The sequence below is a fragment of the Ixodes scapularis genome, unplaced genomic scaffold (genome assembly GCF_016920785.2).
Source record: "Ixodes scapularis isolate PalLabHiFi unplaced genomic scaffold, ASM1692078v2 PGA_scaffold10__122_contigs__length_95168666, whole genome shotgun sequence".
Classification (NCBI taxonomy): domain Eukaryota; kingdom Metazoa; phylum Arthropoda; class Arachnida; order Ixodida; family Ixodidae; genus Ixodes; species Ixodes scapularis.
In genome coordinates, this window is record NW_024609836.1 from 77,342,379 (window position 1) to 77,360,197 (window position 17,819).

Sequence of the window (17,819 nt, forward strand, 5' to 3'; positions counted from 1 at the left end):
GGTAAATTGTACGTTTACACATTCCCAGATGCGTAACATCCCGGTTTCGACCCGGAAGTTAGTGCCAGAATTCCCGTCTGCACTGATGAACCTAAGTGAGCGTAACCGACACGGAAAAAGCCTGTTCAGTAGTACTCCATGCTGTTTTGTCCACAGCTTATGTGCGCAGGCATACAAACAAGGCTTTGATGGGATCGCGCGGAATCGGATAACTTCGAAACACTTATCTTGATCGTGGTATAATGCGAAATTAAGATGCCTGCTGGCAAACACGCGCAGTTGGCACCACCTCTCGGCCTTGTGACGTTACGTCAGCAGTTGAAACAACATCCCCCATTAGCAATCGCCGTGAGGGCAGTGTACGCAGGCGAAACTGGGCGTTCACACTGCACCGTAAAAGCGAGGCTGATCTCGGACCGTAATAACCCTCGTCCTTAGTACGAATTATCGAAACGATGCAAGGTGCCGACCCGTGAAATTCACAGTAACCAAACTCGTCCGTTTTCGGACAAGTTTTTTTGTCCTCACCTACGCGGAGTCCGCAATATATGCGAGCTTTCGGAGTAATCAGAGAAAACTCACCTGCGTCTGGGCTTCGAGCACTTCTTCGACGGTGTCGTAATATGCTTTGTTCGCCTGCCCGGCAGACCAAGAGGACGTTGCGAAGTGTGCGAGTTCCAGGTACTTGGGGTTAGTCTGGTGGTCGGTCTTCCGTGTGTATCCGCCCGGAATTCCGGCGGCGATGCAAGCTACGCCGCTCAGGAAAATGACCAGCGTGAGTGAACGAGCCATCTTGGAAACGATCTGGATATTTAAAACGCAAAACTGAGATGGGATGACGCGCAGAGAGAGCGACTTTTAACTGGTTCGCCTCCTGCTTGCTCAATGCCCTCCACGGCGGTTTCCAGTTGAGAAAGAAAAACAAACAGGACAGGCTCGCAGGGTTTGGATTGGGTTGGATCAGGTTGGATTTTAACGGTTTTTGTGAAGACTATAAATAACTGTGGATGTATTAACACTTCAGGATCTTAAAGTTAGGCGGAAACTCTTGTCACCTGAATACGGTGGTTTTTAAACTGCTACTGTACATTTAAAATGTGCTTTACATGCTCAAAAAAGACAAAAAATATTAAAAAAAAGGTTTGTGATTGGTTTGTTTACTAAAAGTATAAAAAAATAGCGCGGGTTTCAACACAGTTATTACAATAAACACTGGAGGCTCAGGTGGCGCTAGTGCCTAGGGGACTTCCGGTTGCAAATTGAAGCAGACAGCATGCAGTCTAGATTTCCAGCCTTCCTGTGTATTCCTATGGGAAAACGCGCGTGAATTTTGTCTCTTCGCCGGAAAATAACATGAATAACTTTTGTAATTTCGGTTGTACCGGGTAGTATGTACCTTCATTGGTATTGTGAGAGTGCAATTGCTTTAGTTACAACATTTTTCTTTGCTACTGAACGATGTTAAACTTCGCTTTATTTCAGGCCCAAACCTCTGTTGCAAGGAAGGTATGTAAAAACGAGCGACGATTCTAAGCAAACTAACGATCGAAAGCGTCCCTGTCAAGCACGCGCGTTCGTGCAGTGCGAGCATTTTTCAGGAGGTGCTGCTTTTGCGAGTAGCTTCGGCTTCGCTATCACGTAAAGTGAAACATACGTGCTTGCGGAAGCTATGAAAGAAAGCAAAGATGAAAGGAATGTTTAATGGGACGCTGCGGCCGCGAGCTGCATAATTCTTTTTTTAATTTTTATTTTCTTAGAGGTTTTGTTATCGCGCATCTTCAGATGCTTGTATTCGAACGTGGCACGTGCAAAATCGAACGTTACAGAGCCACCTGGATGGTTCAGCCATCATAACATGGTCGCGTCTTGCGGATGCGCTCGCGCCCCCTGCCCCAGAGCAACGGAAATTGAAGCAGACAGCAACCAGTCTACTTACTTTTGTGGTGCTCCTGGGCAATCCTGTCTCTTCACCGGAAAATAACACGAAACACTTTGGTTATTTGGGTCGTACCGAATAGTATATACCTTGATTAACATCGTAAAAGTAATTACTTTAGTTGGCGCATTTTTCTTTATCAGTGAACGATGTTTAACTTCGCTACATTTCAACCCCAAACGTGTGTTCCGCAGCACATATGTAGAAACAAGCGACGATTCAAAGCAAAATTACAAAATCGAAAGGAATATAGAGTGTGTTCAAGGCTCGCCAGCATTCCGGTGACGCTTATATATTGATATTGTGCCAGTCCTGTCCTGTCACGATTTGAACATGACCCCGTCTTGCATGAGCGGATAAAAACATTTAGAACGTAAATAATAAAGCTTGTGGGCTATGAAAGGTGCCTCTCCGTATTGTTTTCACTGCCAGGCAGCCTTTATCGGTCACCTGTTCTCAAACATTACGAGCGTGCGGGTGAAATTTTGAACGCAGAACAAGCATCTTCGCACAGAGCAGAAAGAATAATGCTGTACTTGTTTAAAATCGAAATATATTACGTGGCCTTCAATTTATTTTGATCGTACATGAACAGGCAGTTACTGATCCAGTGTTTCTGCGTAGTTCTTGCCATCTCCCCTTAGTCTCCAGATGTCCTTCGTTCGATTGGCACGTACGTATATACCTCATGCTGAAAAGCGCCGACGTCGTGTTCGCGCTAGGATTGCCCGACATTGCACATAAATCCTGGCTCCGCCGTTATTTTGGCTTTCGGCGGGTTCCCGAAAAACTTTAATTCGTTGATTTATTGGATTAAGTACGGTTCATTCATCTGCATATGTTCGTTTATATCCTCCTCGGATACGTGATATATATATATATATATATATATATATATATATATATATATATATATATATATATATATATATATATATATATATATATATATATATATATATATATATATATATATATATATATATATATAATACCCTTTAAAACTTTTTTGATGATTGTTCTGATTCTTGGACGTCTGCAAACACTGAGCGCCTACATCCTACACCCGAGCGGCCATTTTTTTTAGGTCAAACTGGGAGAGTTTGACCTAAAAAAAATGGCCGCTCGGGTGTCAAACTGTGGCAGGCTACACAAACCGTGTAGCCTGCCGCAGGAATAACGCAACGATGGCATTTTTCGACATCGGGCCATAACATGTGGCGAAACAATCTAGAAACTTTACCTGCCCTTTCTGGTGACACGTTCGCAAACTTGCGCGTGTCGAAGAAAACGACGTCGTCTCGACAGCAGAAGAGTCGTACGTGCTCGCCGTCGAAGCGTACATGCTGCCCTCATCGGTGTTGACGAACGTCTGCGACTGTTGCATATGAACATGGACCAAGAAGATTCCACCTACTAAAAAGGGTATTTTAGAAACAACTCACAAACTAAAAACAGATCGCTTGTATGCGTGCTCATTCAAAATCGGGAGCACCCTACTTGAGATTCAGTCGCCACGTTTTATTTGCAGGCACGCGTTACCATCCGTTCACTTATATCCCATCTCACAAATTGTGTTCAGCGCACGCGAAGGCACGGGTTTGAGAGCGTGAATGGCATGGATACGCAGAATGCGTTGTTTGCATAAGAACTCGCACAGAGAATAGCGCTTTCAAAAGCGTCGCGCTTGTAGCTGCGCCGGCACTGAAGACGCATTTGCAGTTTATTTGCCCCTAGGACGTCATAGTGGCATTTCAATGCACTGGCAAGTTGCAGAGACGCGAAACGGTACTATCATTAAAGGGATACTACAACGAAATTTCGGCGCTCATTTTTTGGTCTATGTGTTCAAAGGAGCAGCATCACATGCAACATACCAATATTTTGTTAAAAAAGTCACAAAAAGGAATTTTAAAACGAATTAAACTATTAGCAAAGAGCACCTGGTGGATGTCGCTAACGCCTCGTTTGTAATGCTCGTCTAGGAACTTTGACAGCTAGTGACGGAGGTCGTCTCGCCTCCGGCCACGACGAGAGAAGAGGGGCAGGAGGAACCCCCCTTCCGGAGAATGCCTTTTGTGTGTCGCAGAAGTCGCTATTGGCCCCCACCAAAATTATAGAAGATTAACCCATCACTCAAAATTCGTACAAAGCAGCCTGTTCGGTGGCTGGAACAGCTAGGCCATCCTCTTGACGTCAGCCTCGCCGTAGCTTTGCTCGTCTCGAGACGTTGGATGCCACGTGGTCTCCGCTGGGCCTTCTCCGAGCGCTTGCCAGAGTGGGCCGTTTATAACGAAAAATACAGCCATCAGGCTCAAAATACAAACGTGCGATTGTCATTTACGGATATTGTGAATCATATAACCTATTTTTGAACACGACGGGAATATTTCAAATTTCGTTGAGGTATCCCTTTATAAAGCGCACGCTCCCAACAGGCTCCCACTTTGCTCTGAGTGAGGCTTGCGGTAGGTTGGAGTAATACGGTAGTACCCTCACGGTTCGGGTTACCAGCACTTACAGCCACCGAAGGGTAACGAAAACGCTTACAAGCTTTAGAGAGGTTCACTATCAGAAAATCGCCGTCAAGGCAGTCATCGCGAGTGCGTCGCGGAAGAGAAGGAGATCAACAGACTGGCGCCAACCACAGCTACATCTGCCAAGGTTGCAGTCTCCGAGGTCGTACATAAATCCTGTACGTTGAAAGCAGATGTGCTCTTTCCTGCAGTACATTGCATTAACGATTGATTGCATCCTTATGATCATGCCGCTAAGTGTAGTACACATCCCGAGACTGTTCCTGCGAACATGACATCGGCGCTTTTTCGCGCTTCGAACAGCAAAAATCGAAGAACGCAACGTTTTACCACTCATTTTGATTCCCCCAAAGAGTCCTTCTCAAAAAATGCTTAGTTTTAGTGATAGGATTTCATGTGTCAAAGTTGACGAGGGAAAACCGAGGAAGATTTCGTGCTAATTGCTCAAGGACCACTCAATCTTGTCCTAATCACTCGAATAGTATTTATAAATGATACCTTTGTCTTTGTGACAGATACTTTGTTCCCTTTGCTGTCGTTAACACCACGTTGCTTGCAGAAACGTACGCAGCAATTTAGTGGCATCTATCCGGCAAAAAAAGAAGATCGCGGAGCATACACCATCGTGCACCAACCCGTTCGGCCGCTTTCCTAGACCTAGGAAAGATGGCGGATCTAGTTCTTATCGCGCCTAGTAGATGGCGCTGCGCATTTCGCATATATCTTCGCATATCCATATCAAGATAACGGATCTAGTTCTTCTCGCGCCTAGTACCAAGCCTGGCACGTCGCGAAAAAAAGTGGCCGCCGAAAGTAGGAGAGGAGGGGCGGGGAATCAGGAGGCGGAATAAAGCTTGTCTGCCAGCGCCACCCAAGAGCGAGCGGACAGACGCAGAAACAGTCTTTTTTTTTTTTTTTTCGGAATCGCGAAGAGAAACTCGACGTCAACCCTTTCCCTTCGCCGTCCCTGCGCCGCAGCAGTTTCTCCCGGAGCACGAAAACGACGGTGACGAAAACACGAAAACAAACGTGGTTCGCGGAGCGGCCGCTCATGACCCAAGCGCTCGCGGACTATCTCTGCCCTTTCTTCTATGCGCTACCATATTGCTCACCGCTTCGCGCGCTGCTCCTCTCCTTTTTTCTGCGGCCGCGCGCCCTATGGCTCCGCCGTCGATGTGCCAGGCTTTCTCCGTATAGAGGAGGCTATGCTAGTACTTATACTAGGCGCGATATATGTATATCGCGCCTAGTATAAGCTTACATGATAAAACAAAATGGCTAGGTGGCGTAAGCTACCGCCCGATCCAAAGGGCTCAGCCGGATTCATCCATCCATCATCCATCCATCCAACACCCCACAAAAAAAAAACAAGAAAAAAAAACAAAAAAAAAAAAACAACCTTCGTTTGGTTTTTAGAAAGAGAGAGAACACAGGTTTTTTTGCAATGTCCTCATTAGGGTGAAAATAAAATGCTTCATCGTTAGGCACTTTCAAATTGTCAGTATAGCGCACACAAAAATAAACCGCGCAAAAAAAAAAAAAAAAAAAAAAAAAAAAAACTTGCACGCAATGTTGTGTGTGTGCTCCTTTGTTGTGCGGTCGTCTTTTGAGTGCGCTGGTCCTCGCCGTTTAGAAGCATGTGCCGCCGACTAGCCCAAACTTTAGTCTTTCCATTGCCAAAACCTGGGATCGAGGAAACAAAGAGCATTTTACAACGCTTTCTTGGGCTTGAAAAGGGCTCGTGATAATGAAATTGGACGAAAACTCCAACCTTAAATATCAAGCTTATATTTTTTCCTAAAAATAAATAAATAGAAAAAAGAGTAAGCCAATCAATTTAAATTCATGATCTGAATCTTTTTTTTAAAGTTATTTTCACTTGCTCTTTACAATGAGACACAGCATGCTAGGGCTTTTTTCACTGTTAGAAAAATACTGTCAAACGCTTTCGTCACCATGAGTAACTGTCAAAGCGGGGTGACTTTGACGGTTACTGAGTTGTATGCAAACGATCAATACCCGGGCGTGTTTTTTTTGTTTTTTTTTCTCACTGTTTTTGTAAGGTTTCCTGGACAGGCGAAACGGAAAGTCGAGAAAAACGACAACAACAATATCTATTCTTCTTTTCCTCTCAGCGATTTCCTAGAAATGAGCTGCAGAATTGCAAAACCACCGCCAAGGTAGCTGAAGTCGTAATACCAAAGTTTCGAAATTACTGAGATTCCTAAACTCTAGAAACTGATTAAACTACAATCACAATTACTTCAAAATACTACAATTTTATTATAATTAGTGATGCAAAAATAATCAAATTACAGTTGCAATTAATTTTAAGCTAAATGATAAAATTGGAATTTTAAATTACAACCACAGTAATGATATTACAGTTATTTGGTTACTGTAATTGAATAAGTGCCCTATGGTGTCCTGGCTCGTTCATTCTTATCTTTACTGCCAACAGCTCCTGTTAGCGTTAGGGTTCTCACTTTATTTCAAAACCCTAAGGTCCCATAAAGCGTTACAGAGAAGAAAAACACGCACACACACACAATAAAAATACAAAGTAAGCAATTTCGTTAGAGCATAATTAGTCCGGCGTGTTTTGCAAAGGCGACTAGTTAACGCCTCTTTAAATAGTTCAATGGGTGGCATGTTTACCACCCATTGAGGGTCAACTTTGCCAGTATTACGCGTTCAGCCGAGCTTGGGCTGCATGCTCTCCGAACTTCCAAACTCGCCGCATCTGGCTGACTGCGCAGGCCTTGTTAGTGTTCTGGGGCGTGACTGCAGGGTAAGACGGGTTCTGCCAGCTTGAGCGTCAGTTGTTCCCGCGACCGTCCATAACATACGACAAGAGAACGAGACAGCGAAGAGAATCGGAGGTGCAGGCGCAGGTTGAGCATCAGGCTTTGAATAGAGAGGCATGTACATATGACGCAGCAGTTTAATGTCAGTTGGATGGCACACACACTCCTTCAAACACACGCCTAAAGAACTCCAAGTAGAGTAGAGAATCTGACACAAGCTTGAAAATTCAAAACATAGGCTAAAAAACAACTATATTAAGTCGAAGTAAATATAAAACAAAAATAAATAAATAAACAAACTAAAAACAACATATGAAAGAGCTCAATAAAAAAGAAAACAACACAGAATTGCATCAAAAGTCTTATGAAAGCAAGATGGGTGTAAAAGTGTTACATTAATTAAAAAAAAATTGACACAGAATAATGCTATAGACCATCAGAGGCGAATAACATAATTGGTTGGATTCCACTTCATGTATATAAACCAAAAGAAAACAACAGAAACAGCGACAACCAATTGAAGAGACGCGAAGCAAATGGAGACGTCATAAATCCGATCCACAGGTCGGTGCTTTCAGTACACTCTGTCAACATTGCATGGCAGCGAACAGAAATGACATGTCTGCGGACATTGGCCTGAGGTAGTGGCGTGCCTACACAACGAAAACATGATTCTACCAGCGTACCGGTTTCAGCGTCACCAGCATGGCGTCAACGTCGCTGGATTCAGCCAGAGCCGTATATGGAGAGGGCTTGGCCATGGCATTGGGAAGTATGGGAGGCAAATGAGGAGACGCCATTGGCCGAAAGCGTGCTGGGCGTGTTCCAGGGCGTCTTCACATATTCGAATGTGGCCAACCAGAAGCCGGAAATAATACCCTGGCGGTGGTCGCGAGAAACAAACTTGTATTAAGGTAGTAAGCTGGGCTAGTTGGGGTATCCATTAAACATGATGATAGACGGCGCACGAATACACAGAACAGACGAGGTAAGAAGAGAACGGAAGAGAAGCGCGTACTCACAACTAAAATGTGTTGCTTGAAGAAAAGGAAGATGAAGAAAGATGACAGGAGACACCGACACGTGGGCATACAATTCAGTCCCGCCCAAGACACAGCAAAAAAGCTAATTCTTTTTCGCTAATCGCCACCGACGGCTGATTGACGCGGTTAGGGTGCCTTCATGTGCGCTGTGCTTAGGGTGGAGACATCCGGCCATTTTGTCCCACACTTTTATTTTTCTTTTTTGTTCAGAGGCGCGTGAAAGAGCGTGTCCCTGCACGCGTTTGTGGCGCTGACTGTGCTATGGCGACATTTTGTTTTCGTCAATTTCTTTGTATTTTCACCGTGAGCGCGTGCTGTCGGCATCGGGTACTACAAAGGGTGGCATCACCCTAAACAGAAGGACATTGAGGCACCCTAGACGCGGTTATCGCCTAAACCCACAATGGTGTACGTCTCGAGCACCTCGCGTGTTTGTTTTTCTTTGTACCATCTAATAATTGAGGTTTTGTCGAACGATGGAGGACACGCACACTTCTTACAATGCACAGAAAGGTGACCTCCTGCAGTTGATGATAAGGAGAGATTGTGCTCACGTAGCCTCTCACTGAGACACGAGCCAGTTTGTCCCACATACTATCGTCCACAAGAAAGAGGGTTATTATACACAACACCCGACGTACAAGGAACAAAAGGGCGCACATGTTTTCTGTTGCACGTGTGATGTTGTAGTTATCCAATTTTGACCAAGCCCTTGGACAAATCAGTCGCATTCTTTTTAGGGGATGAAAGTAAAAGGTGCCCACGATACCTATTTGCAACTTGGTTTAGATTGTGTGAAATCTGGTGTAGATATGGCATAACCACTGTTCATTGACTATCAACATTTCGCTTAATTCGGGCACACCTTTTTACTTTTTTTTTTTTTACCAGTGTTCCAATTATTTCCGTCGTGACTTGAATCGGGAATCCGGAAGTTTTAAGTCATTCGATTTGGGCCACGAAGGTGCCAGGAATGGCATGGTGGCATGACTTTTTTAAGGCTGAAGAGAGGCGCAGGAGATAGCTATACCCCTCTTTACAACCTTGGAATGCGAGGACGTGTAGGGGAGAATGCCGAGCGGGGTGAGAAGGACCAGCACAAATTCGGCTAGCCAAATATGAATCGGCTTGTTTTTTTTGTTTTTTTTTCACAGAAATGCTTTATTAGCTGGATCTGCTTCTGCGTGCCTAATCACTTTGTACTTTTTGTTTTTTCGTCAATGATGTACTGCGAATGCATTATTTATATCTTCAGGTTTAGCACTGCCTGAGCTTGATCTTTTAGAAGTGTTTGCTTGTCTACAGTGTTTCGTAAAGTACATATAAAAAGTACTTGAAGTAAAGGACAAAGTAAACGAGAGTTATGTACTTACGTAGACCGGGTGCAATGTACTTCAAGTAGCCGTATTATGAATACAATATAATTCAAGGTAAAGTACAAGTACTTTTAACACAATCTTTCATTCCCTATGCAGTGTATTTTTTAATGGTATGCATTGCTCCAGGCTTAATCGGAGTTACATCACTCTTTTACGGAAATGGCGGCAAATTTATAAATTCAAGTCTCCACAGAGTACATGTTTTACTCTCGCTGACGAGGCATTTGACACAATCAACTTATAAGGCCCTTATTTGTGTCGGTCTTATAGCCGTCATTACTTCACTCAGAGAAATGACCAGATGAAGCCTCGAAAGAGCGCGTTTTCACACGACGATACGCCATTTTTTGTTTTGCGAATTCGGGGAATGTGCATTGAAGTCGGGAGTTTTACTTTCCTTGAAAAGTACCAGAAAAAACTACTTTGGAAAAGTACATGTACATGCTCAGAGAATGTATACTTCAAGTAAAGTAGAAGAAGAGTAGTGCTTTAAGTACCATGTACTTAGAGTACTTCCCAACACTGCTTGTTTATTATTTTTTTATATAAAAAAACATTGGGGGAATTACTGTAGTTTCACGAACGATCTTCGAAACTTTGAAGACCTGCATATTCTCAGCTTTGTGAGGAAAGGCAACGCAAAAAGGTGTCCTTTGCGTTGCCCTGTAGCACGCGATTCTTCGAGTACAGGACAAACTACGGGAGCACCAGATGAGCTTCAGAGCGGTGCTGCATTTTGTTGCCTCCTTTGAGTGAGAACGAAGTGTGTACACCTCCTGTAGTGGGCGAGAGTTCCTAGGTTGGGGAAAAGCGGGGACCAGCCCTTTCTTCAAATGGGTCAAGTCTCCTTGAGCTTCGGGACACAAAGAAACGGCGATAATCCCACAGTTACTCCGCCTCTCTTGCGTCATGTCTGTTCTCTCCCCGCCATACCTCGGCAAACCTCACTCATGAGGGCCCTCACTCACCCTCATCTTCACAGGTGAGGTGAGGGTGAGTGAGTTTCTGAACCAGGAAAATTCATGAGTGTGAGGGTGAGTGAGGGTGAGTGAGGGTGAGTGAGGGCCGTGAGGGCCGTGAGGGCTGTGAGGGCGGTGAGGGCCGTGAGGGCCGTGAGGGCCGTGAAGGCGGTGAGGGCCGTGAGGGACGTGAGGGCGGTGAGGGCCATGAGGGCCGTGAGGGCGGTGAGGGCCGTGAGGGCGGTGAGGGCCGTGAGGGCCATGAGGGCGGTGAGGGCGGTAAGGGGTATGAGGGCCATGAGTGCGTGAGGGGCGTGAGGGCGGTGAGTGACGTGAGGGCCATGAGTGCGTGAGTGGTGTGAGGGCGGTGGGTGCGTGAGGGGTGTGAGGGCGGTGGGTGCGTGAGGGGTGTGAGGGCCATGAGTGCGTGAGGGCAGTGACATGAGAGGCGTGAGGGCCGTGAGGGCCGTGAGGGCGGTGAGTGAACGAGGTGTGTGAGGGCCATGAGTGCGTGAGGGCGGTGAGTGCGTGAGGGCGGTGAGTGCGTGAGGCGCCCTTCAGGTCGAGCATCTTTCTCAGCAATTTTGGTGTTAATGGCGGGTTGTTCTCTAGGTTTCCCTAGATCGACACGAATTGCTGAGATCGGGTCCGGCTCGAAATAAGCAAGCAACTCGGAGCAATTCGAATACGTTTGAAGCGGCTGCATCCAATGAGGGACGCAAAATTTTCACGTGATACCTCGTGCCGGCGATGATGACACCCAGAGACTTGGTTCTGGTTTGAAATCGATCGTTTTTTTGGAAATAAACTGTTTCAGAAAGGGTGCATTAGTATTCTTCACGAGATTTAAATGCATAAAAACACGTTTATAACGCGTAATTGTGTCTAAATAGTGCAAGAAAAATAAAATTTTATGATGACGATGGCAAATTGCAGCAATTGGTTGCTGCGTGTGATCGCGGGCGGCCCGTGTTGCTGGTGTTGCGACGTAAAGTTTCTGGGCGAAATTGCCCCATCTGAAGCTGGCCTGAGTGGCGTGAGGGCCATGAGTGCGTGAGGGGCGTGAGGGGTGTGAGGGCCGCAAGGGCGGTGAGGGGCGTGAGGGCGGTGATTGGCGTGAGGGTGGTGAATAGCGTGAGGGCGGTGAGTGGCGTGAGGGCCGTGAGGGCGGTGAGTGGCGTGAGGGCTATGAGTGCGTGAGGGCCGTGAGGGCGGTGAGTGGCGTGAGGGCTATGAGTGCGTGAGGGCCGTGAGGGCGGTGGGGGTGGTGGGGTGGTGAGGGCGGTGAGTGGCGTGAGGGCGGTGAGTGGCGTGAGTGCGTGAGGGGCGTGAGGGCCGTGAGGGCGGTGAGGACCGTGAGGGCGGTGAGTGCGTGAGGGCCGTGAGGTTTAGTGAGGGTGAGTGAAGGGCTGAAGGTGAGTGTGAGGGTGAGGATGAGTGAGGGGCTGAGGGTTAGTGTAGCTGTGAGGGTGAGGGTGAGTGAGGGGCTTAGGTGAGTGTGGCTGTAAGGGTGAGGGTGAGTGAGGGCGACCTAAAATGCCGAGCTCTGCTCCCCGCGCCTCGTAGCAGGGTTGTTGTAGTGAAGGGCTCGTGAAAATTTTGGGAGGTTTCGGACTCTCCAAACCACCTTCTCCCCCCACCCACCCCTCTTTCCTATGCCATATTCTTCGCCCTCTTTGGACATATCAGCTGAACTTCCAATATCTTATCTCTTTGTGCAAGAATGTTTGTTGATAGACAAAATAACCACTAAAATTCTAAAGTAATTTTGAATTTGAGTAGAAGTTACTTGGAAGAAGTAATTAAAGTAAACTACTAATTACCGAAATAAAGATGTAATTGAAAGTTTCTAAACTACTCAGTAAAGTAGTTAAACTACAGCAACTTGAGTAGAATAGTTGAACTACGTACAAGTCTGGAGGGGAGACAGCGAGCAAAGACCCCAAAAGGCAAATAGACTTTTCATCTACCTACTAGTCATTCCGATCCAGGGGTTCCGCCCGCAATCAAAATTAGAGGAGGTGTCTGAATTTCCAGGGGTCTGGAAAGGGGGGGGGGGGGGGTTTAAGGAGGCAATTTTATCTCGGTATTTACTCCCCCCCCCCCCCCCCTCCCCGCATATGTGCTGCGTGCTGCCCGACAGAGCTTCTGCGACTGTATACTTTCAACATAACATATTATAACATTCAATAAAAATGCAAAACTAAAAAAAAAAGTAAAGCAAAAACCAACTTGAGAAAATATCAATCACGGTATCACTATTGTGATACCGCAATAAATGTCAATAACAAATATATATATTCGACTGAAGAAGAATCTATGAGCACAGAAACTTTTTTCTCATATTTCGAAAAAAATCGCCAGCAAAAGTAAAAGCTTTCTCTTTATTAAGATGCAGACATATAGAAGAAGAGGTTATCTCATACAATATAAAATGGGGCGACCAATGTTAATAAAATCTAGTCGCACCTTTTCTTCCGACGTAACAAAGAAGACGACGATATAAAGTACAACCTCTGGTACCACATTGACCAAAAGTTCGGAACACAATTTTTAGGTATTTCGTATTGAATACAAATGACATATGCTTATAATTTAACACACTGGAGATGAAGCGAACCTGAACAAAAGAAAGAACCCCACACCACCGCACCGATACACACATGCGCACACGTGAACGTCGTGAAACACAGGCTCTTATGCAGTTGACCAGAACACACCAACACAATAATTATTTAATTATGCACTCCCCAGAATCTCCCAACCATGAATGCTCAGGACTGTTCTGACGCTCGGAAGATGCGTATCAGAGCTCTCCACTTTGCGATTAAACCCAGACGATGCATGGAAACCGTGACGAGACGTCCCCGGGAGCTTTCATCTTCTCCTCTCCCGCTGTTTCTCACCGTATAGGCTCCTTGCACATGACGTCATTTCCGATACCCTCCAGAGAAGAGGGGGAGAAGGAGCTCCCCTCTTATCAGGACCCTCCTTTGTGCCTCCCGGATTTGCACAGGCGTCGCTATTCTCCTCCCAGAAGATTATAGAAGATTAACCCGTCACTCAAAATTCTTACAAAAGCAGCTTCCCTCTCCTCCTTTTACTTGGTGTGCAAATGTGTGCGATGTGACGTCAATGCAAGGAGCCTATAGGCTCCTTGCACAGGACGTCATTTCCGTTGCCCTCCAAAGAAGAGGGGAAGGAGGAGCTCCCCTCTTATCAGGATCCTCCTTTGTGCCTCCCGGATTTGTACAGGAGTCGCTATTCTCCTCCCAGAAGATTATAGAAGATTAACCCGTCACTCAAAATTCTTACAAAAGCAGCTTCCCTCTCCTCCTCTTACTTGGTGTTCAAAAGTGTGCAATGTGACGTCAGTCAGTGAGGAGGAAACGAAGCGTATAAAAGTCGGTCGGATCTCGTCGCGATCGCTAGCATCACACTTCGCTGGCGCGTTTACAATTCTGTCGGGGTCCGCTTCAAGATGACTTCTTCCTTCGCTTTGGTCCTTCTGCTCGGCGGCATGGCAGTCTGTGTCGCCACGGGAGTTTTCGGAGGCTACAGCGAGAGGGCGAACCACCAAGCCAACCCGGAGTTTCTGAACCTGGCTCACTACGCGACTTCGACTTGGTCCGCTCAGCAGCCCGGCAAAACTCACTTCGACACCGTAGCTGAGGTGCTCAAGGTAGAGACGCAGGTAAGGTTCTCTATCCTATTAAAAAAAAAAAAGAAAGGTTTAGCAGCTGCGTATATTAAGTTCAACAAACTCCCAATATGATTTATCGCTGTCATATGTTCAGGTATTATGAATATAGTAAGATACCGCTATAATTTGACTAGTAAATACGGGCAGATACAGACACTGACATGATTTAATGTCTAACTTTACTGAATTCCGGTGCAATTACACAGAACGATAACAAAGTAGGAAGGCTCTGATGGGGACAAGCCTTGAATGTGTGGTTTAAAAACGTTTCCGCTACGGCGCAGTGACGATTTATCAAAACATCGATCTGCATTGAAGTGTGAACGTTTTATAGTGATACGGAACCAAATTAGTGTTCAAGATATGCAAGTTTTAGTTTGGCATAAAAACCTACACAATCTCGGGCAAAAAAAAAAAAAAAAAAGCAATAGGATGTGCATACACAGTTTGTGTCACAAGACAATGAGATTTTCTGGGAAGCTTAAAACAGACAAGTAGCACAAGTCTTCGCAGATAAAGAACACTTAAATAAACTAGCAGCTGACGTTTCGCTAACAGCTGACTTTACACGAAACGTGCATTCACAATTCAGCAGGTTTTTCTTCAAGTACTTCCTAGAAGCTTCAACGAAATAAGAGCAATATAAGAAATGGTCGGTTTAAAAGGAGTGCATGCATAGAACTGGAAATGAGAGCACAATGATAAATTGAGTTACTTTTCAGTGTCATCAGCAGGACACTGTAGATAAAATCGAGTCGATCACTCCCCTCTTCTTTTTTCCTTTCGGAAGATGCAAACACTCGCTGAAAGTGTCACTTCATTTGGCATTTCTGTGCATCCCACACAAGTTTTCGAAAGGGGTTTCTAAAGCTATGTATTTTCAGACCCCGAAAATAAAAATTCGAACGGAATTTATACCGGAAATTTAAAGTGGATGGCAACAAAGCGAGCGCGCGAGTCGTTGTGAAGAGCAATCATGGTAACTGACATCTTAAGAAACCCCGGGCATATACGTGCCGAGTCCCGAGACCTAATTACCGCTCTGGAGCCGATGAGATTACTGCATTGGCCGATAAGAGCGTAGAAGCCACGCCTCGCGTTTTTTAAGTTGTAAGTCATGATACTGTACTCCTTGTAGCTTGTATGATTATGCTCGGTCACTGCAAAACACCTCTGCCGAATGTTTTCAGGTTGTTGCTGGAACCAACTACAGACTGACGCTCAAGGTCGCAGAGTCGACCTGCGAACTCACGTCCACGTACAACAAGGACACCTGCCTACCCAAAGCAGACGCGGTGAGTTTGGTCATTGTTAGTGACACTAGTCTCAGACCCGGCTGAACGCTGCCGGATGACGGAAAAGTGATTCCTGTGGCTGATCGAAATGGTGTTCAGATTATACCATGCCAGGAGAGCCATTACGTCGCGGTTCCTGAATCAATGTCATTTCGTTGCTTGGTTGTAATTTGGGGGACTATATATTGAGAGCGTTTTAGTATCAGTAACTGTAGATTGTTACTTTTAGTTAACGTAAAGTACGAGTCACTATTCTCCCTTAGCAGAATTCTACTTCAGTGCTTCTCTTTGAAGCTAAATGTAATTAAATAAATTTAGGGCCATTAATTAAAAACATAATTTGAATTACAATTAGGACTACTTCAGTGGTGATTTTTAAACGCTGCAGCTCATTCTTATACGGTCACTAGAAAGTTTTAGTAGACCGTACGCTGCAGACTGCTGGCCTAGCGAACGCGTGCTCAACCCGCGTACTTCAAAGTGACGGCATGACCTCTCTCTAGCAACGTAAAGCTCTAGCCTAGGGTCTACTCGGGGATTGTGGGTTCAACCCCCACCCCTGCCCGTTTCGATCTGGATGAGCATCGTACCGGCGCGCGGTCGTGACGGAAGTTAAAGACCCCAGTCTAGCGGTTGTACCGCACTGGCTAAATTGCTTATCTACTGCTGAGACACCAGACGCCCATTGAGGCTGACAAACTTCCGGCTGTGTAAGCATACACGTAACGCTAATATTATTATTACGGTCTACTGAAACTCTCTACTGAGAGGGAGGCTGACTTTGGTAGCCGGAAAAGTGCGCCCGAGCTTCGAACGTGTAGATGCAACTCTACGACGCGCTCTGGAAGTCATAGCGCATGTGCTATTCTCAAAGAAGTTTGAGTTTTACATATACGACGAGGAACTGATGGTGACTACGAGACGGGAGCGCGAGGGGGTCGTCGGAACACCGGGCTCTGGTTGGAATGATTAGCGGGTAGACTTTGTCTCGACTCGCTGCCCGAACGCTTTCGAACGCAAACGCCGGACACCGGCGTTCGTCTTTCGAACGCGTTCGAAGAATGAACAGAGACAAAGACAGCAATTTAGGTCCACCATGCACTTGTCATTCCAACCAGAGCTCGGTGTTCCGACGTCCCCGTGCGCTCCCGTTTCCTCCTCTCCCTCAATTTCGTCCCGCATGGGTTTGCATTCTTCACCATATTCCTTTAATTGCAGCCTTTAAAAAAAAAACACAGTAAAGCAAAACATCCAATACAACATAATATTCTGGTCTTCACTCTAAGGCACAAAATACGTCGAAGTGTCTGTTATATTTCTATGCACACTTACAAAAAAAAAAAATAAACATTTTGTGGGGTCTTTTTTTGCAGAACACGGAAGCAGCCAATCACGGCGAACCATAGAAGGATTTTGACGAATCACGAAGCTCGGAATACGATCGGATCTTAAATATGCGATGTGCGCAAGTACACTGCGCAAGTGAAATGTCATGCTCATTGTCCATGAGCACATTGAATTTCTCAGATATAATCGTATTCTGAGCTGTATCATTTGCAAGGATCCTTGTATGGTTCGCCGTGATTAGCTGCCTCCATGTTCTGCAGGAAAGACAACCCACGTACCATTTTTTTTAGAGCGTATTCGCTCTGAACTAAATAGCTAAAGGTCAAAACCGATATTAAAAAAAAAAAATGCTTTCCGTCGTGCTGTTGCCTGCCCTGTTCTCAAATGTCGGTTCGTTCCATTTGTCTTGTAGGCGCACAGGACTTGCACGACTGTCGTTTTCGAGAGCCTGCAGGGAGAAAAGTCCGTCAGCTCCTTCGAGTGTGAAGCCGCATAGAAGTCCAGCTGTCTTATTGACCCTCCATTGTTTGTCACGTGATGATTGCATCGTCTTCGATTGCTTCTCGTTGCTTTCTGTCTCGTCCTCTTGGGGCGAACTTATTTTGTCATTCGTGACAATATGACACGTATACGGGCTCAATCGTCTTCTAGACAGAGGGGTTTTTGTTGTGGCCTGGTTGCGTTTTTTTAGCAGCCTTAACGACTTCGGTCGAACATGTTTTGCAAGGGTGGAGGTGCAAATAAACCTTTATTTCTGGGAATGATGCTAAGTTTCTACTACACTTGTAATAAAAAAAAATCTGCCGACAAGTT

At 45.6% G+C, this 17,819-nt stretch overlaps 2 protein-coding genes across 2 annotated transcripts in view; one reads left to right on the forward strand and one right to left on the reverse strand.

The window, feature by feature from the left end:
* Positions 1–956, reverse strand: part of LOC8053085 (cathepsin L) — a 31,242-nt gene extending 30,286 nt beyond the window's left edge. Inside the window, exon 1 of the mRNA XM_040221433.3 lies at positions 583–956. Within this exon, the coding sequence (XP_040077367.1) occupies positions 583–792 (210 nt within the window). The 5' untranslated portion in view covers positions 793–956. The remainder of the gene's footprint in view (positions 1–582) is intronic.
* A 13,126-nt stretch (positions 957–14,082) lies between these two features.
* On the forward strand, positions 14,083–17,819 carry LOC8053084 (salivary cystatin-L-like). Its single transcript, XM_002434395.5, has 3 exons — positions 14,083–14,355; positions 15,555–15,659; positions 17,419–17,819. The coding sequence occupies exons 1-3, from the start codon at positions 14,143–14,145 to the stop codon at positions 17,500–17,502; spliced, it is 402 nt and encodes a 133-aa protein (XP_002434440.3). The 5' UTR covers positions 14,083–14,142; the 3' UTR covers positions 17,503–17,819.